At 41.6% G+C, this 23,305-nt stretch overlaps 2 protein-coding genes across 5 annotated transcripts; one reads left to right on the top strand and one right to left on the bottom strand.

Moving 5' to 3' along the window:
• Positions 1 to 589: 589 nt before the first annotated feature.
• LOC131886842 (integrator complex subunit 12-like) lies at positions 590 to 2,229 on the bottom strand. 2 transcript variants are annotated; one of them, XM_059235261.1, is made up of 4 exons: positions 1,456 to 2,229; positions 1,208 to 1,354; positions 1,013 to 1,123; positions 590 to 938 (listed from the first exon to the last, which is right to left on the bottom strand). In XM_059235261.1, exons 1-4 carry the CDS (start codon positions 2,119 to 2,121, stop codon positions 846 to 848), a joined length of 1,017 nt encoding a protein of 338 aa, XP_059091244.1. In that variant the 5' UTR covers positions 2,122 to 2,229; the 3' UTR covers positions 590 to 845. The 2 variants fall into 2 exon arrangements, with proteins under 2 accessions (XP_059091244.1, XP_059091243.1); XM_059235260.1 differs by having other exon boundaries at positions 1,033 to 1,123; positions 1,456 to 2,228.
• Positions 2,230 to 4,755: 2,526 nt separating this feature from the next.
• LOC131886843 (adapter molecule Crk-like) lies at positions 4,756 to 23,305 on the top strand. 3 transcript variants are annotated; one of them, XM_059235265.1, is made up of 6 exons: positions 4,756 to 6,392; positions 20,359 to 20,481; positions 20,689 to 20,893; positions 21,016 to 21,144; positions 22,063 to 22,176; positions 22,262 to 23,305. In XM_059235265.1, the coding sequence occupies exons 2-6, from the start codon at positions 20,375 to 20,377 to the stop codon at positions 22,478 to 22,480; spliced, it is 774 nt and encodes a 257-aa protein (XP_059091248.1). In that variant the 5' UTR covers positions 4,756 to 6,392; positions 20,359 to 20,374; the 3' UTR covers positions 22,481 to 23,305. The 3 variants fall into 3 exon arrangements, with proteins under 3 accessions (XP_059091248.1, XP_059091246.1, XP_059091247.1); XM_059235263.1 differs by lacking the exon at positions 4,756 to 6,392 and adding an exon at positions 13,401 to 13,709; XM_059235264.1 differs by lacking the exon at positions 4,756 to 6,392 and adding an exon at positions 16,928 to 17,149.

Raw genomic sequence — 23,305 nt, 5'->3', positions numbered from 1 at the left:
CCTTCTACCTGTATATTTGTAAGATTCAAAAGAAATTAAGATTAAAGAGGAATAACAAACGTTTCATGAGAATGATTCAACTTTTCTGAAGCGAGATGTCGCGAAATATCTTTGTCCCTTTTCCACCAGCGTCAGCTGACCTGAAAACATGCTCATGTGGTACAGCTCCTGTTGAACTTAAGCATTCTAGTTATGGTTTTCTATGGTCTGATCCCAGATCTTGCCCAAGCAACTCTGGAAGACAAAGCGTCCTATGTGGCAGCGTTGTGCTCCAATTCCAGAGATCACAAAAAAAGATACAATCAGTGTGATGATGATTGCGTCCTAATGACGTTCATAAATGTCGCAATACATTTTAAAAAAAAATTGCTAATAGGTTCTGGCTGAGGATTGAACCCTTTGTATGATCATGCTACACAGAAGAAAATAAAAAAGTCCCGTACAAGGAACAAGTTCAGACGGAAGCAGATTAAGGCTCAAATGACAACAAAAGCGCAAAAAAACCTAAAATGTTAAAAGTGGTAAGCATAAAATCGAAAGAGTCTAAAAAGTGGAAATTATTTTTCCAACAAAGCCAAAAAAAGTTCAATGTTATTTCAGGGTTTTATTTTTTTTCGAGGCCAAGTGATCATATTTACATTCTCCTGAAGTTATAAGCCACCCGGCCTGATTGTGAGATCAATAAAAAAAAGGAATGTTTTATGGTAAACGTTCATCGTTTTAATATTTGACATTCACAATAAGACGTCACTTCTTTCGCTGAGTCGAACTAGTACTTTTCTTCTTAGATAGCTGCAAGCGCTTGTCCACTGCAATGGAACTGGCTGCACCTCCGACTCCGGCATTTAGACCTGCTTTACCCGTCGACGACGTTGAGGGTCCTTTATGAGATGACGAGCCCGACCCACCACTGGAGCTGGATCCAGTCCGTCCAGTACCTACCGCAATGTTAAAAATACATAAGGATGGACGAAAAAAAACTCAAAGCTTTAATGAAAGCGAAACCAATTACGTTGGCCACCCCGAACTCACGGCTGACGGAACTTAATCCTTTACCACTAGATTTGTATTGGGGAAGATTGGAATAGGCACTCAGACCGGTTGATTTGCCAGATACCCCACCCTAATCCAATGAATGGGAGGAAAATTTGAGCCTTCGTGAGCTACGCAAAAAATCTGACGACAGTCAAGTGAGGCTGGATCTAACCTTGTCCGCCTTTTTGGGTAAGGCATAATCCGATTTACTTGGCGAACTCCGGGACACATTAGTTGACGAGGTTGAACCTTTGAACATGGTAAAGCTTTTGGCGTAACTTACAGTGGGCGAACCCTTGCCCATAGGACGGTGCGATAACTGGAAACAACCCAAACATTAGCAACGACACGTATCATATCGTGTGTACTGTATACTAGGAATATATAGTCGCAATCAATATCCGACAGAGTGGCTCTTACCAAGGATTTACTACAATCAGTGCAATTCCACACTAATCGCGGGTCCTTGGCCTCGTCATTCGACACGGTGGGTACGTGGCATTCCTGATGAAAGAGGTTCTGACAGGTGTGACATTCCATGAGCTTGTTCCCGATCTCCTGATTAAAGGACTTGCACACGCAGCAAGTGCAATCGTTGAGACCCTCCAATTCCAGATTGATATCCATCATGGCCTCGCTCTCATCGCCCTCGGAGGAAGAGTGCTTTTCTCCCCCGCGCGAAGATCCCGGGGGGGTGGGTGAGGGCGTGTGCGACTTACTGGAAAAACCGGCCGTGCTCGAGCGAGGCGAGTCCAGGCGGGCCCGCTTAATACCTGGCGCGGTATTACCCGAGGTGGACGAGGTGGTGGCCGAGGCGGCGGCCAGCTCTGAGAGCTCGTGCTTCAACCGATCCAAGGAGCGTTTGTCGGGGGCGGTCGTGGTGGCGGGGCCCGCACTGGACCCTAAAAGCGGCTTGGAGGCGGACGAGAGCGTATGATGAATCAGAGGGGCGCCTACGGGTCCGGGTCCTAGCCCCTTGCGGTAATTGATGGCCTCCTCGAGCATGGAGTGGAGTTGAGCGGCGGAATCCTTGGATTTTGAGTGCAGTAGACGGACAGCCCGAACAAACACCGGGTCCAGCTCCATCTCAATGAAGGAAGGAATAAGTGAGTGAGTGATCTCGCTCTGTCTTTGAACTCAACTTGAACAGGAAATCAATCAGTCTTGCTTAAACCAAAGTGAACAACAAACCGAGGTTCCGTTATTTTTGAAATTTCATTGCGCAACGGCCCATCCCCACCATCCTTCCTCATTCAAAACACAAATGCCAAGAGAGTACATTCAAGCCGTTAGAACACATAATGACAAAGCTCTGCACTCTAGGACTGACCAACCGTTAGTCCTCAGTAAGGTTATCAAAATTATCCACAAAAGGACCTCAAGATCAGGGCATTAGTAAAGAAATTACAAGTAACGGAATTACAGTAATTCGTTCCTCTTGTTGAAAAAGGAACTGTTATTGCATTACAATTTAAAATTGTGTAATTGTAACGACGCAAAATCTACAGAATTACTCGTTACTCGTTCCTTTTTCAGCATCGAGAATGGAGTTTAATTTTTCGTTTACCTCGTGACAGCTGAGGAACCTTAGGGCTCAACTGAACATCTGATTCAGTGCTTGAATATGATGCATCAAATTTCCAAAGCCTCCTCATTTCCACTACTTAAGGGATGCACTTCTTCTAGAGAAGCTTTTCCGATTTGACGACGTCTAATGCTGTTTTTCGGTCATGACTTTTGCGACATTGTTTCAAACTCTCAACAATTATTATCCCATCCAGGGTCCCCGGGGATGTTGACTCCTCAAAGCATTATTATGATGCAATACATTTTGAACAATTACGCCAAGATTAGCTGCCAAGGCTAATTATTGAAAAATATTGACAAGAAATCTTCAAATGTTATGCATTAAGACTGCTTGAGTCAAAAAAACTCCATTTCTTTTGAGAAGAATGGTCTGGATGGGGTAAACCATCAAATATTGGTCATCTAAAATTTTAGTAAAAGTAATTGTAACGAGTAACGCCATTACATATTTTCTGAGTAATGGTTGTGTAACGAATTACTATTTCTGACCAAAGTCACTGTAACTGTAATTCGTTCCTTTTATTGAGGAACGACTAACGCCTTAATAATCAAATAATAATCAAAATCCAGTAGGGACACTTCAAAGTTTGGATGGCTGGTGTCCGGGATAGGTACTGGGATCACAACATGGAAAGAAAATTCAAGTCTCTCCCGAAGATCAGCAGTTTTTAGACCAATGGAAATCTAATCTAGTTGTCATTATTGTAAATCAACGTTATATTTCCCGATCATCCGTATAGTTAAGGGTCAGCCAGATCCACCAACTCTAACTTGTTGGTAGATCAAATAATATATGAAATTTAAAGCAATTTGAATAAACCCTTAAACAATACTAGGTTCTTTTTAGTTATTCATGAGCGTGTTTTAAGTTTCTGTTACTTTTTCGGCCAATGTATTTAATATCAAACTACTAAACAAATCATTTTGACAGAAATGATAAGTTACATATCCAATCACTCCAACTAGTCTCACCCAACACCTCCGTTAAGATTTCACTTTGAATATATGAACCTGGTTCTTGTACTCAATATGAAGATCAGTTTCAGAATCATATTGCATTTTTGGACATTTTTCTACAGTTTAGATGCTTTTTCTATTGCTGGCAATATGTTTATTCAGACATATGAAGCTAAATATATAATAGCCCAAATCCTCTCATGTCTAAGCGTACCCCCACAGGCTCCCTGCCGTCTTATATCAATTGACGTCACCCAGCTGGCAGCTGGACCCTTTCAAGTTCGCACCGTTGGCCCGAAGCGACCGCTCTCTCCCTATTAATAGGGGCGTGCAGTAGTTGCAAACTACAAGTTGTATCAGCTTTCTCTGCTTACAACTATTTTTTGGTCAAAGTAGTTTTCCCAATCAAAGAACCCAAGAGCATATGTGAAATCCATCTCTGGGAAACATCTAGATCCAATGAAAATCATGGTCTTATTAGGCCGTGAAAGCCTAAGGGCGTCAGTTTTCAACCAGTTTTCAAAGTGCTAAACTTTTTTATTTAAAATTTTGGATGGTGGTGAAAATGAAATCACTTACTAGTATTTTTCTCTGTGCAAATGAGAAACTTCTTTGACTGATTGTGTCAGAGACAGAAGGTCTAAATCTTTTACCATCAAATTTAAAAACACTCAATCTGAATCTATTACCCATCTGTTTCTTCGCTATTGTTACTCTGATCACGACATTGACAATAAAAGTAAAATGTGTGGGAAAAAAATTTCCAAGGGGATTTTATTTTCTTAAGATGGATGATTGTTAAGAATAAAAGCAAGCATTTACGACTTCAAGACATCAAACATGCATTTTTCTACACACCTGCTAATGCAAGAGGTAAGGCCCAAAATTGATCACTGTGGGAAAAAGTCTGATTTTGAAGTTGCCTTTTCATTATAGGTGTTAAGCTCCTATTTGAAGATCAATAATTATTGACCAATGATACCGATAGGTATTCCTATCCATTGAATAAATATACATATTACAAAAATCAATGGTTTCAGTTTGTTTTGAATCCTAAATACTTTATATACTTTTGTGTTTTTCCAAACTAATTGTTCGTCTATCCCTACTGAGAAGTCTGCTGATGAAACGTTGGAGGTGGATACAAGATAGAAGGCTTGGGGTCTGGACGGGCTGGTCCGTCCACCGAGGAGACTCTCGGCTCTTGAAAAAATGTTGACAAACGAAAAAGAAGGGGAGCGAACAGCGAAGCAAGGCAAGTGCTGGGCCGTCCTTGGTTCCTCGTCCTCTCTCCTCGTCTCCTGACTTCCGAGGCTTCCGAGTCATCAGCGCTTTGACTGTTTGGATTCAATAGAGAAGGAGCCAGTTAGAGTGGCTTTCATCGAGCCCATCCATAGGCAGAATGACTGACTGACTGACTGACTGAAAGGCCTGCTGACTCTTGACATAATCCCGGGGCCCGCATGCATGTGGAGGGGCATACTCACTCCATCGTGTTCCATTGATTGCCGTGACATGAGACCAGTGTGATGTGATAATGAGCACCGCTCATCATTAATCGACTGGATCAAGGCTGCTAGGCGGCTGGCTGGCCCATACCATCGTGCCTTGTTTTGTGAAGTCGTCGTCTCCTCAGCCCATTGCCTCAGAATTTGTTTTCAATGGTCTCTTTTTCAGCCCGTGACCTCTCTCGTATTTCTCTCATCTCTCTTAGTAGTTAATTGTCACACGAGAGGTTTGAGCCCGTGTGTCCGTGTTCCACTCAAGTAATTGTGACCATCAAATGAGCCTCCGTTGTCGTCTCGTCGGTTTATTAAAGTGCTTGTTTGCCGAACTGACCGGAGTGGGTGCTTATGCCCTATCCCTTACCCATGGACCCGATGCACGCACGCCTCCCGTTGTCTCACTTTCACGCCTTCTCTCTTTCTCATTGACCGAGGCCACATGGGGCAAAGGGAATGTTCTAGGGCCAGTGATCCATGCTGATATTCGCAACAAGCATGACTAAGGCCGGTCATCCCGTGTAGCCGTCTAGGAAACGCTCTCGCCAGGAGTACTTGTACACTTTGAGGATACATACAAGCTTGAGACTCCTACATTGACGACTCCAAAACAGCGCGCAACGACCCACTCATTGCTAGGCTACTTGCTGACTTCGCCAGTTTTCATTTCCCTCGCCTACTCTCTCCTTGTGTGCCAACCCACTCACACACTAAGTGAGTAGTGACTGAGTGAGTGAGAGACTTAGTGACTTAGTCTTTTGCTTCCTTCCTACTTGGGTTCGTTCCCTCGCTCGTTCCTCGCTGGCTCGTTCCTGGCTGACTCGTTGAGTTCGTCGAAAAGTTTGATTAGTGATTGTGGCCAAACTGAAGAATTCAAGGAAACCTGCCCCACCCGCTGTTGGCCTTTGATCAAGGCTAAACCGACCGTCACGACATTGCCGTTGGGCCCAAGTCATTCTCGATTAAGTCTGACCATCCGCGGCCATTCTTACTCGGGTGTTCTAAACGATTTCGCCGTTCAACCCGCCCATCTCTGCCGGACCAGAAAGAACACCGTGTGATGCTGATTATGAATTGTTCAAGTGTCTGAATGGGTATAAATGATCCCATTGTCGGTTAAAGTGTCATTCGTCAAACGCTGGATTAGATTGGCGAGGGATCCAATCCTTACTGAGTCGTGAAGTGAATCTCGCTCAGATTCAGACTTCTTCGCTCATATTTAGTGCTATTCCAAATAAAAACCGCATCCCGGTAACTTCCAACTGAACCGCCTCGCCATGCAGCTTCGTTTGATCCAAATGACAAGGAAGGGTAAGTCTAAGTAATCGTGATAATGCTTGTTGTTATTATAACGTAGTGTAAAGGGTGTCAAAAGAAATAGGCCACTCGAAGCTGATTGATGTAATTTGTATTAATAGTCATAATTAACAACGTGCTAAAAAATTCTGCTCGACATACGAACAATATTTTTGCTCGGAAACTACTGATCAATCTGGTGATTACCTAGACCACAAATTGTTCTCTCAGAAGCCTGGCCGATTAGAATTGAGTATTTCATATTTTTGCATATTTCTATGCATGTTTCAACTTTAGGCAAAGCTCACAAAAAATCTCCGTATTTTTGCGACAAATTGAGATACTGTGGCTGAGTGGTTGGAAATGCAGCGCAAAAAGCAAGCAAAGTGTAATTGTAACGACCCTCCCCCCCCCCCCCCCCCAAAAAAAAAGAAAAGAAACCTCTTTTTTCGTTCCTTTTTTCATGGCCTAGACTGGCATTTAATAATTCGTTACTCTCTTAGCAACTGGAGAAACTTAACAGAGATTGCCATTTTTTGTGATTTTCATGTATCCTAAAGAAAGAGCTCCGAGCTAAAAAATATGCTTGCCTTTACAACAGTCAATGTGTTTGTGGTTTCAAATCCTGTTACTTTTGCTCTGCTTTATTGTTTATATCTTCTTTTTTCAAATTCCTTTGAACTAAAACACCTGACTCTGAGCAAAGTCTTCCTTTGGCTTGAGTATGTTGCACCTAAATTCTCAACCGTTCCTTTTATTCAGGAACGACTAACGCCCTGCTTTCAGAGCATATCTTTTTGCATGTTTTAACCATTTGTTATTTCATATTTAAGTTATTTGCGCATATTTGTTTGCCTTTATGTTTTTTTTGATGCGCCAAATTCTTCCCGAGAGTCAATGGCTTGCAAAGTTGGACACAGTTCACGGCTATTTCCCTTTGCACTTTACCATTAACGGACGGCAAATATCGCTCTCTGGTTGCCCCCATGGGGTGTGTTAGAAGCGGTGATGTGTTTAGTCTACGGACAGATCTTGCGCTTGAAGATCTAAAAAGAAAGAAGTACATAGTGAAAATAGTTAACAATAAATGTGTTCAAGCTGAAGCCTTACATGAATTGATGGAACAACTTAATCTCGTCCTCCAGAAATGCTAAAATGGTAATAAGTTATCAATCAAAAAATTTGAATCGGCAAATCAGCAAAATTTACCGGATGTATCGTGTCTGGGGACGAAATTGGACGTTTTACGGTCGTTTCCGTCGCCAAAATCAGTGACAGACTTGCGTTTGTTCCTGGATTTGCCGACCAATTGGGGGCGTTCATCCCAGACCTCAAACACGCCACTGTGAAAATTCATGAACTTCTGAAGTAAACTTTGGCCTGATTATGGCTTCCAGAATATGAGGTAGAATTCTGTCGAGCAAAAAATATATTAACATTCCCGGCAATTGTCAAACCATTTGACTCGTCATTACCTGCCTAACTTTTGACTGACGCCTCAAAACCCCACAGACTTGGATTTGCCTTGATCCAGCGTGAAAAATCTATGGACAAGAAGGGGGGATGCATTTGCTTGATTTAATGTGGGTCGTGCGGATTTTCTCCTGCGCAAAAGAATTATACAACCATCGAACTCAAGCTGAGCGCAATTTGGTTTGCAGTACAATAATTCTCCTTCTTCGTACGTGGACTGCCAGGATTGGAGGAGTTCATCACTGATCATTGCCCCCTACTTGGTATATGCGAAAACACACTTGCATCTCTCAACAATACCCAATTGCAACAACTGCAGGAGAATCTGGACCAGTTTGCATTCTCGGTGAAATGGTCAGCTGGAAAGAACCATTTAATAGCCGATGCCTTCAGTAGGTTCCCCGTTTTCTCTTAACGTAGCATTATGCTCGGCAGTAACTCAGTCTGATCCCTGTTCAAAATCGTTGTGGATTCAAAATCGTCAATTCTGAATACAATCTTCTACAGGACTGCATATTGTAAGAACATCCTCTTCCTCATCCTTTCTCCATACGTCGAAGTAGTGGACGAGATCCGGGTGGAAGAAACCGTTAAGAACAGCCTCTATTTGGTTGAGAACCACGTGATGGTGCCAAAACCTGCCCGAAAGAGAATGCTAGAACTATTACATCTAACACACTCTGGCATTATGAAAACAATAGAATTTGCCAAGCAATTAAATTATTGCCTGGAATGCAGAAAGAGATCGAGAATTGGATTCAGAGATGCGTGGTTTGTGTCCAAAACTTACCCTCGCAACCAATGGAACTTATCTTATCTGGATTTGACACTGCTTCATTCCCTATGGAAGCTTTGTCAGTCGATCTTTTTGATTTTTTTTCTAGTTGGAGTGCTTGGGTTGGAGGGGTGAACCTCGCCCGGCCAGCGAAGCTAGCCATCACATCATCCGCATATAGTTCTGATAGGCAGTGTCATAGTCCGTATCAGATTGGTTCTCCGTCTGTGGGTGTGGTTAGGGTCTAAAAGTTTCCTTGAGAAAGGTCGGGGAGGAGAATCGAACCGGGGACCTCCATCATGATAGGAAACTGCGCTAAACACTATGCCACGTCTCCTCCCTAAATTCCCTAAATCATGGTGGACTGATTCAGTGGGTATCCATTTGTCACCATGATGATGTCAATGGTTCCACGAAGTTGGCCTTGCCAACTGAAAAGTGACAACGGTCCACAGTTTTGCCAACATTTTGCGATGATGTGTGCTGAATTTGGCATCCGCTTTGTTGAAACCAGCTCTCCGTAAAACCTGAGGAGTAATGGGCTGGCAGAAACTGCGGTCAAATCCATGAAGGCCCGCATACTGAAATTGGGTGCAACAGATATCATCAAATATAAGGAATTATTAGAATGGCTGGCCAAATCCAGGGCCAACGGCTACTCCCCTGCCGTGGGATTCCTTGGTCCACACTTAAAGACCTGCCTCGACTCGGCTTGGTCGTATTTGTTCCAACTTGACCAGACTGTGGAGCTGGCCGCAGCCAGGAGAGCCACAGATACAGCTAGGGTGGAATTGGCTCCTGGTCACACACTCACCGCAATAGGATTAGGGGATCAGGTACACCTCCAACATCCGGTGGCCAAGGATTGGTTGGATGGTGCGGGCACTATTATTTTCATCTCGGAGGTGAGCCACTCATATGTGGTAGAAACCCCAGCCGGGCAATATGTCTGAAACCGGTCATTTCTGACCCCCACGTTTCTTCCTGTTCAACCCCAAGTGCCATTGGTCGAACCAACGATAACGATGAACCTCAGTTTCAACAAAGTCTTCAAGAAACGACAAAATCTATAACATTGTTTGTTGTATGTATTGTCTTCAGAATTCAAGTGAATGCGTAACCAAAAAGTGTACACATGATGATTGAAAAACACATATTCAAAGATTACACGTTTAGTGTGTTTATTAGCATTTATATTAGCGTTATATAGCATTTTTTGCTATTGTGAGACTATGCAAGAAAAATTAAAATAATCTTTTGTTTTTGTGATATTGTAAATCGATATTAGTTCTTTGGGAAATTGAAGTAACATATAACCGGGGCATTTTAGGGCGAAAAACATTGAAATGTGGACCACTAAATACCATGTAACTAAGTAGCGGGGAAATAGATGATATCATAATTTATATTTAAGAGCTAAGTAAGTGTGCTACCAATTTACATTGAGCAGATTTTTGAAAATATTAGTTTTTATAATATTTTTAGCTATGTAAGTTTTTTATGCGGGCTAGAATTCCATAAAGCAATAAAATTAAAGTTGTTCCCTATGAGTTTTTGAGGTAGAATAATGCCAAGCCGTGTTTGGAATTTCTCTGGAAACTTGATAGGGCTTTTTGAACACCGTGGGTAGGCAACCTCCCTAATTGACATACCAGCCTTCAGCACACCTATTCCATGTCCACGAAGTTCAAGTCAGTCATGAGATTGATATCTCCACATGGCGATTTCCAGCAAAATGCCTTTAAATTTACTCACGCCTAAGACCGCCAAGTTTAGGACCAGAGCAATATAAATCAGATATTCAAGACTAGTTAACCTGGCCCGAAACATTTTCTAATTTGAGTACTTTTTACTTTATATAAACCAGGGTTATCAATCAATTGCGAAGCTGTAACTAAAATATTCGGGCCGCACTGTACAACACAGCTTCTTTCCTGAAAATCCATCAGAGTTCTGATGATGTTTCTAGTAAGAAATTGCAAGTTAAGGTCGTTTTTAGTGAAATATACAGGAGCTGCACCTCAGATTTATGTCACCCTCTACCATACAGTAAATGGCCTCCTTGCTACTGTCTTCCAGGTTAATAGGTATCTGTAAGGCAATGCTAGCGAATATCTCATTCCTAGTTCGTTGCACTTTGATTCTACGGCACGGTGGTTTGGCCTGGCATCCGTTTGCCCCCGGAACGTCATAATCAAATGCGAAAGAACTTTTCATGGGTTGGGATGTCTTTTTTCGAACCTTTTTTTTTAAATATTGATAAATTTGTCAAGTTACAGGATTATAAAGAGTTCAAACGTGATCAGGTGTTTGACGATAGTAAAACGGTGGTACCCAAGAAATGATCAATCAGGGACTGTTCAATTTCAGAACAAGATCCCCTAAACATTGTTGATAATGTTTTTTGTTTTATTCTGAAGTATGTTAAGTACATTTTTCATCAGGTAACTAGCTTGCCGTTCATCTGAACTTGATTCCCTTGACATCCTAAAACACTTAGAAAATGAGATCCATTTTTGCGCTATTTACGTCAAATCAAACCGTTCGAAAAAGGAGGTAATGACTCGTCTGCATTGATCTAACATCACATGAATGGCATTTTTTTCGACTCGAATTGATTTTGGATTAGGTTCATACCTTCTTAAATGGTTTTTTGTATTAGATCATTGTTTCCACCAATCCAAGGCCCACTCAACTCATCTAATCGGTACAATTCAAATCCATTAGGCGACAACGAATGCAATGTATTGCTGTTGAATAAAATCGTTGCTGTTAATTGAAATCATTACTTTATTCAAACACGAAATCATATTTCACTAGTTCTTGCACTCCTCCGGCTCTTTTCTTTTGCCAGTGTTCAGAAACACAAAACGCTTCATCGAGACAAAAAATAAACTGCCATGAAAACTGCTTGGAAACGTGTAAACGGCAGGAGGGTTGGTCTGTGAGTTGTGAATCGCTAATTCGTCGAATTTATATGATAAAATTTGTCTTTGAAATATATTTTCTTGGAAAAAACTCTTCTGGTCTAAGAAAAATCTCCTCTTTTCTTGGAAAAAAAACTCTGGCAGACTATCAGAGTCCGATTTTGATACTTCAGCTGCGTGATTATGAAAATGTAACATTGTGTTAGATAGAATCCATGGTACCATCTTCTCCACAACTAGTTGTTTTTAAGCCAATAAACCTTCCTTTTGCATGACCATAGCATGGCTAGATGTGTGAAACTAACTGAATATGCAATCTCCAACTTAAAATAAAGTTACAATCTCACATCTTTTTGGATTACCCTGATATTTTTCAAGAATCATCACATTTGTTACTTTCAAAATAACAAGACCAAATCAGCCGCAAGCCAAAAGATACAGACCGCCAAATAGTTTGTATTTTGACTATGGACAGTTAGAATGTAGAGTTGAAGATAACATATTTGATTTCATACATGGATACACAGTAAACACCAAAAAACAAAAAACAACAACAACTTTGAAAGAGGAGGTGCTCATGGGGCTGCTTGTTTGCCTAGTTTTTTATGAGGTGGGGGGGGGACTTTTGACATGCTAGCTCATGAAATGATGATTATTGAGTTTTGATCAGCTCTAACACGATTCTTGAATAGAGAAAAAGTTCATTAAAATTAAGTCAAAAAGATAGTCGGCGGTGCGTGTCACATTTCACAGATAGAAAAATAGAGTTCGTTGTTTTTGCACTCAACCCATTCTTATGTATTCAAACATGTCTAAAAACAGGCATAAGTAAGGAACGGGTTAAACAAGCAACCCTGTGACGACCTCTGCTGATGACTTATGGTATTGAGGATTGCATTGATGATTCTGTTCAACGAAATGCTGCAAATGGATAATCACCCAACTAAAGGTACCAAAATCGGACTCTGAAATTCCGTTAGAGTAACAACCTCTCATGTTCTTGGAAAAAGCTCCTCTTTTCTTTGAAAGAACTCCTCTTTTCTTTGAAAAAACTCCTCTTTCCTTTAGAAAAAAGTTCATTGTTGACGAGTTCAGAATATCTTCTAATTCAATGCTTTTCTTTCCAGTCAAGTTGGAAGTAACCTTAACTGAACGTTCCAAAGGTTTAGTTTCCATGATGCTTACTTCGGTTTTCTCTTTGCTTTCTGACTTAATTTGTCTAAATGTAAACGATCTAGATGACAGTATTTCAATTTAGTGAAAACTTTCCCTAAAAACATCCTCTTTTTCCCAAAAACTTCTTCTTTTTTTTAAATTCTTCTATAGAGGAGTGGGGTGTGCACGAGGTACTATCTGTACTAGATGTCTTATGGGCCTGACAAATGTCAGATTGGTGACGAATACGTATATCAACACCCAAAAAGTTCCCTAATGTTTCTCACCGAATCTCGGAAATGTTCTATGGCTTGAGAGATTTCCTTATCAGAACAGGAAATCGGAGAAGAGGGGAGCCGCCCTAAAGACTTTCAAGTCTTTGTCGTCTCTGTGATCTATATTTATTGACATCTAGGCACGATAGTTTCTGTCAAGGAATGCGTTTGGGACACAAGTTCAGACGCCCGTCACTTGCGCTCTCATTTAAGGGTAGCTTGTACTGATGTGGTGTGCCTGCGTTGTGCGCGGTATAATGGCACGTTCATCAACCACATCAGTGTCGATTCCTCGCTCTAGTAGTATACCAGTACACCCATAGACCTGTGAGTAGACCTCCTGGTCTCCGTCGTCCGTCTCGTGTTTTTATGGGAGCAGCAGGACAAGCATTTAACCTGAAAGCCGTCAGTTGCCGATAAAACTTGTTAGAGTGTACGTCTCCTATCAGGTGGCAGTGGGTTGGGAGCAGTTCCTCAGTTGAAATTCAAAAATAATAGAGACGGTCCTAGTCGTAATGACATCGCAAGTGTCGTCTTATCCCTTGGCGTTACCATCGTCGATGGGTAAAAACGGGCCCAACGTCCCTCTGACCGATCAATCGAAGCATTTACGTCCTTCAGTGACGAACATTACCACAGTGAGCATTCAAGACAGCAATGCCATCATATCTTCCATGTACAAAATCAGTTCTGAGATTCTCCACCATAAATGGATGCACAGACAGAGGTGAGTTTTCCTGAAGTCTTGACGATAACGTTGCATTACTTAACGCGATTGGGTGAATCAATATCTCATCTTGATAGGGGATCATTGCATGCTCGGGATCTCGATCAAGTGACTTCGTAACCAATGCTGTTTGAATGCATGTACGTGGGTGGTTCAAACCGAACCCAAAACAAGCTCTCTTGATGTCTCTTGGTGACCTTGAGCACAGAGGTGTTCTTCATCCCAATCGCCATCCAAATCATTGGCTCCATCCATTCAACATTTGCTGTTGTTGGTTCTTGGCTGAGCGGGATTTCAACTCCTCCGCAAATTCTTTCTTAAAGATCAAAAGATACTCAAAAATTACGAGCTCAAGCTTACATATTGACATAAGCCAAGAATCTTCAGATCAAAGATAACGTAGCAAACAGCATTCATATCAAAGAATGCCACAAAAGAGAGCACAAGTGTTATCTCCTAGACAAAGCCTACTCTGTTAGAACAACTATGTATTAAGTTCATGAGTGTAATATGACGTATTCAAAAAAGTTAAACAAGTTTTCTAAAACTTTTCTGAAGCTCATTGCACTGTAAAAGAAAGGGTCAGCCTCTCTAAAACGTGTTTGAATTCCCAAATTTGCATCACTGGTACTGGTACCAGGAAACGAACGAATCTGCCAAAGCTGGCCTATGCGTCCCCATGGAAGAGACTTTGGCCCACCTTAAACTTAGCCCAAGTTCAATCTCCGCTAGAAGACGGCTGTGCTCAATTCCATGAATTGGGCACACACAATTTGTTTTCGTTGAAACCTTCGAGCACGTGATTTTCAATCCAGTAGACGGGTGATATTCCTTCATCCTTTCTAGTCCTACCACCCCTCTTGCATCGACCGAGACTTGAAACGTATCCAGTATTCGAACAAAAGTATGCACATTGTACAGTAATGGTCTTGTAGCGGTTTATCACTCCCCTACGAAACATGTTAGCTTCTTCTTTAACTGTCAAGTTGAAGATGGTCGCCGCATTGAAACTTGGAGGAAAGGTAAAAGAGAGGGGAGAGAAGAGAAAGAAGAGCGAGATGAACCGTTTCAGTGGTTCTTTTTCACAAGTTCTCCCACATGGGAACTAACGGACTGTGGAGGGAAGAACTTTGAAACAATTAGCACTGAATTGAATGTTCTAGATTATGACGATGTTGGGTGGCAGCATGATTTCTGTAAAGACCCATACTTAAAGCATGCTAGGCGAAACGAAAATCTCGTAAAAGGTTGTTAACTCGTCATTCAAGCTTCAATTAGTGCTGGTACATTATTTTCGAGTCCCATGTTACTTCTTTAAATAATCCTTCTCAGTTTGACGGGTCTCTTAAGGCAGAATCACAGTTATTTCCTACAATGTGATAGCTGGGTGTAGACCTCTCCAGTACATGTTAAAGTGCGCTGGACGTGGACGGACGGCCCTTTATTGCTATCAGTATAGGGGTGTTGGAGAAGAGAAAGATGTTGATGATGATGATGTGCTGTATTCCACTTACGTCGTGCTGTACTCTCCATCCAGGCAATCACAAGCTAACTGAATTGACGAGAGCATCATTGCATTCATAGGCATGTGCAGGAGCACTACCAGGACCATCTTCATCATTCGCTCTCCCTACAAATGAAGCCGGAAAGTTGTCGTTCTTGATCTGCTCAGTTCAGTCCAGTGTCCAAATCGTTCTGATCATTTTCCAACTATCAAGTCAGGAGGACGAAACCTCGTAATATAGCGAAGCAAGTGATTTGTGGCGTGAGTTCCTTTACCTATATGGGGATTGTGCCCTCCTAGGTTGTTAGTCACTCGAGACGAGTGGTCACTTCGCCATTGATTAATTGCCTAAGTGGCACTCATTGACGGGCGGACTACTAACCAACCAAAACCTTACTAGGTCGGAAGGTACTGTGATAAGTGACAATTCAATTTTGTTGCTCAACTCGTGACTGGAATGTTTGATACATACTAAGTGTCACGTGATTCAAATCACCTATATATTGCTTGGCCTAGCCTCCTCTTTTGTTGTTGTTTTGACTCGTGTACTGATTCTTGAATCAGTTCTGGTAATTGAGTACAAAACTCGTACGTGTCGGTATTTCCAGTTCATATGGTATTGCACTTAAGTTTTCATTAAATTGACGAATTCAAAACAAGTCTGCAGGTAGCAGTCTTGGTATTTGTCCGAAATATGTAAATTGGCGATCGAAGCTCTTTTGAGATTTTTCTCATGCTAGCAAGACGATCTTTTTGGGAGATTTCAACATATGGCATCAAGGTTCCTCCTGTTCTAATGGAACGCAGATGCCACCAAAATGAACGTCAACGCAACGATTTCGGCCACAGTCACAACAGCAGCAGCACTCTATAGATTCACGGGCATAAAAGAAGGAAAAAGCATATCCATTAGCCAGAAATCCTACACAGTTGTGGTATGAATTTCTACTCCAATCATCAGGCCGTGCTCAACGAAAACTTTTGGTTGATTTTGAACCAGTTGTGGGGGTTTGAATGGGGAGGGGGGGTGTCTGCTAATTCATATTTGCAAGATAGAGGCCAACCAACCGACATACCAGTCAAACTCCTGTCATACACAAACCCGCCCTTGGGCCTGTCAACCAACCTGTTCACTTTGCCATTACTGCTTCGTTATGCATCATTTACCCTCTTCGTCTTCTCAGGACGAAAGGAATGCACAGATTTTCTGTTGAATTATGAAGAATGCATTTTTGGGTTCATTTGTCGTTAGAAACCTATTTCACTGCAATAAGCTTCTCGATATTCCTCGCTGCAGTTTGCAAATTGCCGACGAAGTCTTTGGTATAAGTGATCCTCTTCACATTGCGCTTAATGTTCTTTACAAACACCCCCGCATCTAGAAGTCGAGAGCATTTTTACTCTTAATTTATTTTGGTTGCTGAGATCCTAAATTGACTTGGGAGATTGTTCAGTTGGTTGAGGAGTGAGTACGTGGTCGTGGCGTTGGTGTATTAGAAGAATGAAGAGGAGGCCAAGGCGACAACGAAGGCAGGCGGTGCTCGCGCCTGTGGTGTTTGACTTTGTTTTCGGTCGTTTAATGGCCCAATGAGCGAGAGTACCAAACAATTTGAAGCACATTACGTAATTTTCGAGAAGTGCCAGACCAATTAGCATAAGAATCAGGCGGGATCATGTTAGTCTTGAAAATGTAATTCATACATGGTGCTTGGATCGGTATATTTTCGTACAATATTAGAACAAGAAATCATGACTTGAGCAACAAAAAAATAGTACTAAAATAAAATATAGTGCCGTGGTTGTGTTTCTACCGAACTCGTGCGATCCAGAGTAGCGTTGATATCGAAATGACGATTCAATGTGCGAGGATGAATGAGCCACCCCCTCCACCACCCAATGTGACCAGGGATGGTTACAAATATTTATCCACTCAAAGGTAAAAGACGAATGAGTAAAGGAAATTAATTAATTTGAATAACTTCACAACAAAATGTGGATTTATATCTAGTGTGCGTAGAAATCACCACCCTAATCATGATTACGCGAGAGTAGTAGATGTGAATGAAGATGAAGAGTAGAAATGTTTCATTGGTCATGTATCATTGAAATGTATCATTGGTGGCAAAAGCTATAGTACGGCAACGGGTTTATGCCTGGATGTTTTGATGGTGAATGGCGGCCGATCAAACGGTAGGCGACCGACATTCGTATAAGACTAGTTATCCATGGTTTATACTTGAGACTAGCCCTCTAGTTTACACTACTCTGACTGTGAATTTATGCCTGAGTAAGAAAAGAGAAACAAGCCAAAAGCCTAATTATTTAAAAGAAAATTACTGATGAGGGTATCGAGTTTTAAGGAAACTGTTGGATTCTGGCATTGCCTCAATTATGGCATCTTTTTTCTTTCCTGCCTTAAGACATGAAGTAAGTTGCAAGTGTCGATCCTTTGCTCGCCTGGCAGGTGCAATTGGTATGTGTAAAAACCTCATCCAAGTGAAGATATGCTAATATGATAGACAACGGGCCCCCATCAGAATTGTACACGTCGAATGCGGAATGATGGAGATATTTTCTCCGTGAATTGAAATGTGAGGCGTGATTATGATGACGACATGCTTGGTTAGATTTGCGCCTTCCTGTCAACGAGAGAAAATATGATAAAGAGGGACGGGAAGGGAGAGGCATTGTGAATGCGGTTTTTCTGCCCGACCGATTTTCTTGATCCCTTCACATTCGGTCCAATGAGTTACATGTGGTATATAGAGAAGTGAAAAGATCTGCGATTTCATACTAGTGCGCCCTCCAGTCCTACCATGAAGTAAGGGTCACAACGCCTTTACTTATGACCAAATATTTTTGCATATCTATTGCATATATTTGTCATTTACCATTTCATGACAGTTAAGGAAATGAATGTTGAACTAATATAGTTTAAATTGATTGTTAACGATGTCCCAAAATGGCGAACAATTTTGTTAATGCAAGCATGAAGCACTAAAAGAAATTCAATGATAGTAGTTCTTACCGCGATTGTGGCGCAGCCTGGCTAGCCCACAGAGCTGAAATCCGAGCCGGTACTTTTCACGTCTTTATACCGCATCATATGAGAAGGTTTATTCGCGAAAAGTTGCGGTGTAGCCTATATTTTAACTCGCATCAGATGCAGAATGCCAACGTTTTGACCAACATTTTTCATTTGATCTTTGACCTCAGGGCTTAGGCAGGCAGGTCATGGATAAAGTGTTCACAATGAAAACATAATCCGATAAGCCATCGTAATAGATGTGTCCTTTTGCTCCTCCAGTACTCCCATTTACTCTTGAGATGTGAGGGGTGAATGGTGTACACTTTTCTTGCCAGTGCACGTCGTGGTCACTGAATGACCACTCTTTGTATGAAATCAAGTACCACTATCTGCGTGCGGTTATTCGGAACTATTATCTTCTATTTCACAAGACCCCTTTTTGTTTCACGACCATGACTTGTTCATATTTCCAAAAACTGTCCGATTACGAGCCCTCGAGCTTGACAGCGACCTTTAGCGGATACGTTTATTTCTCAGGAGGATTAATAGTGATGATGATCATAATGATAATTATTATTATCATGATGGTGATGATGATGATGATGATGATGGTGGTGGAACCATGATGATGATGAATGTGGAACAAGATTAGATAATAGCGCCACAGAGCTTCACGCCCTCCCCTCGATTATTTGGAAGCATGTGCTTCTGACATGGTCTTGAAACTTGACTAGTGATGATGAAGTACTTCTGAAATAGGCGAGACAATAGCTGGATTTTTCGATGATCAGCTTACTCCTCTCGTCTCACAAGTGAGACGACTGCCAAAGTTGTTCAAAAGCCTTTTTGAAGGCTACCAGAAATAGCGAAACAAATCTTGTTAACTTTTAGCCATATGAGCCTTTAATTTGAGCCAGAATCCAATAGATAAAACAATTCAAAGTTACTCCTTCATGATTTTGCGAGGTAGAAAACTGTTAAGACGGATTTGCCTATTACTCACAAAACTTGAAAAGAATTTTTGACCACCGTGATGTGACGGGTGAGACGAGAGGGGAGGAGACGACCGTGTCCAAGAATCCAGCTATTATTTTGCCCTCATTCTAAACCAATTGTCCTCAATCGCTTATAAGATCGATATTTCAATTTTACATTATTGTCCATGCCATGATTTGTTGAGCGCAAAATTGAACTTGTGTCTATTCTGAATGTTCAAGTATGGACATAGAGACCAATTTGAGAACGAAACGAACTTTTGACTACACTTGGTTCAAGCACTGTCATTTTGCAACTTCGACCTTCCGTCACGTCACTTGGTACATTCAGTGAACAATGCCACATTTCCGCATTTGTCATGATTATGTCCCTTAATTGGTGCATTACTACTACAGTGCATCCGAAGCAAACTTCTGCAAAGTATACCACCAAAGAAAAGTTTTCCTCTGACTTTGTGAGTTCGTGGTCACTTTCGTTTTGGAGCCAGTAATTAATGTCAAATGAAGAATAGAAAAATAAATCCCTGTTTAAACTTGTCAGTAAGCCCGGGAGAAAAGCGAAGGGTTTGTGATTGTTAAATTCAAGCAAAATATATGTTTGCTTACTTTTACTTTGTCAAACTAAACCCAATTACTATTACTCTGGGCCATTTCTGGACCCTATCAAGGGCCAGAAGTAGTGTCAATCTTACTTTGAAATATCAAGGGCTGAATTTACCGCTGATGCAGAAGCAAAGTTTAATACGAGAGACCAATGCTGTTGCTCAAGAAATTGTAAAAATCTGAAGTTAGATCACGATATACCGTATTGTTGATTGTGCTGACTATTCAATTAAACTAAATGGAAAAACAGTTCGAATTGAATGATTTAGAGGAGGGCGCGAGCCGTGGCGTGACGCCCCCAGTTTGATCCCTAAGATTAGGTTCCAGATCGCTTGGGACTTTTCTCTAGGTATAATCAAATATTCCAGCGTGCAGCTAAAAAGCTTCCAATTACAACGTTTATTCACCGGCGTGTTTGTTTTGCGTTTTATAACATAAATTTAGGAAGAGTAAAGCATTGCGTCCAATAATCAGTAGCAACATCTTTTAATCTGCGTTTTTCTCTTCCTGATCTTTTAGCTGGTATTTCGGAGCCATGTCCAGACAAGATGCTACGGATCTCCTAATGGCCGAGCGAGAAGGCGGCGTTTTCCTTGTCAGAGACAGTGCGACAATTCAAGGCGATTATGTGCTCTGTGTCAGGTAAAGAAACACGCATGAGAACATGATGTTCTTATCATGGTCATTTTTTACGACATCATGGTTGGTGCCCTTTCATGTATTGAGGCGCCGCCGCCTTGGGTTGTCAGTGAGAGACTAATCTTAATTGTAACACCATACCAACAACAGAAGGTAAATCCAATTACACCCCTCACGTACTCATCCGCTTCCTTTCTTTGCTTGTTGCAGAGAGGACAATAAGGTGTCGCATTATATTATCAACAAAATCCAACAAGGAGAACAAACTCGGTATCGCATTGGCGAACAAATGTTCACCGATCTACCCGCTCTTCTCAACTTTTACAAGGTCCATTATCTGGATACCACGCCTCTGATTCGACCTGCTCCCAAACGAGTGGAAAAAGTGATGGGCAAATACGATTTTGAGGGCAACGTAAGTGGACAATTTGATGGATTTTCTCAATGTTGAGGCTACTACATTAACAATCGAAATACGCATTAAGCCAAGATGTCAGACACTGTTGTGACATTGATATAAGTGCCCGGTTATTACAGGATCCGGACGACTTGCCTTTCCGAAAGGGAGAAATCCTGACCGTGGTGTCCAAAGACGAGGAACAATGGTGGACGGCGAGGAACTCCTTGGGTCAAACTGGGTCGATCCCACTACCTTATATTTGCAAGGTAAAGATATGTCGTACTGCACAAGTTCATTGAAGTTAGGGCGTCCAATTGAAGTTCACTTCAACAGACTTCAACAGCATGCTTCATCTCTTGTTCAGCTCAATTGATCGACGCCTCATGTTATCGTTGTCCAGTATCCATATGTGCTTGCCTGTTCCTCTCTCTCTCGCTCTTCTTCTACATACATGCACTTGCGTACTGTATCAAGCAGGTAGATGAGTGTGACGACCAATGACCTCTCAAGATCAATTTGCGATTTTTTACGTTGGTCCTTTTGTTACAAGCCAACCCTATTTTGCTGCGGTTTTCCTCCATTTGGATCGCGTTGTTCTTTGAAACTGATGCGTAGTTCGTTTCCACTAATTTTTAGCCTGTGAAACTTTGGTTGGTCCTTGACCTCACTAACTACCTGAATCAGTTTCTAAAGAATCCCAGACGACGCAGTAATGAAGTGCCAAAACCTGAGTATATTCTAAAGAAACAATATATTATTATGTGGAAAAAAGTACATGCAAGTCGAGGATTGAAAAATCCCCCCTTGAGCTACAGAGGCGAAATGAATGAGTGAACGGTAATGAAGAAGGATGGGATGGAAAAGATGTGCTGCCTTATCGTGAACTATAGATAAAGGTTGGGTTGGAAACTAATGTGGATGTTCCGTGAAGGTCTGGATGCGTCAGGTACTAAGTACCATTTATCTATTTTAACCCTTTGTTCCATCATCCATTGTTCGTCTGCTTGTTTGAGTGCTTTTTCCGTCCCGTAGATGGTGTACTCACAGGGGAGAATCAAAATTCTCGAATTAAGTCAGGAGAAGTGCTGCAAACCCTATTATCCTTTGCTATTTGATCATTCTTCCGCACTTATATTTGCTATACCCAGAAACTGTTATTCTCATTTACGGTATCACCTTTTTAGGCCGACGATCTCCCTTTTAAGAATGGTGGAGCCACTCCCGCCAAAAGCCAAACCAACCACATTACAAGCACAGATCGTCATCAACCAACGATGGTCAAACCATCAAGTATACAGGTAGCAGAAAAATAAGCCTAATGTTTTAGAAGTATGGTGAGAACAGAACAGTGCCTTGATCCGAACTCAATTATTCCGTTTTCAGAGAAAACTGCCCGCCTATGCGCGAGTAAAACAAGCTCGAGTGCCCAATGCTTATGACAAGACTGCTCTTCGACTCGAAGTGGGTGACGTGGTCAAAGTCACTAAAATGACTATCAATGGTCAATGGGAGGGTGAACTCAACGGCAAAGTCGGTCATTTCCCTTTCACGCACGTGGAATTCATCGAGTCCTCGGATTCGGGAATCGAGGAACATAGTTGACCGATACTCGACCATCCTGTGCGTGGTTCAAGACCAATTCGGTCTTGAGGTAATCCCAGTGCCAAAATGAATAAGAACTAATAGTATCATGATATCGTTTTCAAATGAGTGAAAGTGGATAAACGTACGTACCTGGTGCATTAAACAGAATGGAAGAATTACTTGGAAGGAGACAAGGATCATTCATTCATTCATCATCCATCCATCCATCTATGATTCATTCATTCATTCACGTTTCCATTCATGCAATCTTCGTCGTCTTTTGCATGCCCGTGATACTCCGTGTTGTTTGACGAGCCCTTGCTGCTCAGAGTGCGAGTGCGATTCCAGCACCTTGACGTGTTAAAACTAAGACCGCGAATTTTTTCAATGACATCAGAAGAGGAATTAAAACAAGTTACACTCCGTTATCATGCTAATGAACAAATTATTACATGGGAGAGTGAAAATATTGTTTCAGTGGTTTGTGAAACTGATGGTGTTCATCCCATCGCAATGATTTTTCCAGGCAAACTGTTGATTCGCCTTTGCCTCGCCCGAATATATTAAAGCAAACAAAAGCGAAAGAGAACAGCGACTTTTTGTGCAATGTCTAACCGTAAATGAACCCTTCTAATGATTACCGAAGAGTCTTATTCATGAGAGCTTGCAATGCAATCGAGCACAGTCGAAGAAGAAGCCGATGAGACCGTTTGATTAAAGCTCATCATGTGACTAATGCTTATCTATGATGTTATTTTGACATTGAATTTTGACTGATCGTTTGTGCACAACTGCTTCCATTATATGTATGTGAGGTTTGTGTAAAATAAAAAAAATAATTCA

This window comes from Tigriopus californicus, chromosome 9 (genome assembly GCF_007210705.1).
Source record: "Tigriopus californicus strain San Diego chromosome 9, Tcal_SD_v2.1, whole genome shotgun sequence".
Taxonomy (NCBI): Eukaryota; Metazoa; Arthropoda; class Copepoda; order Harpacticoida; family Harpacticidae; genus Tigriopus; species Tigriopus californicus.
This window is presented reverse-complemented; position numbering and strand designations above follow the sequence as displayed.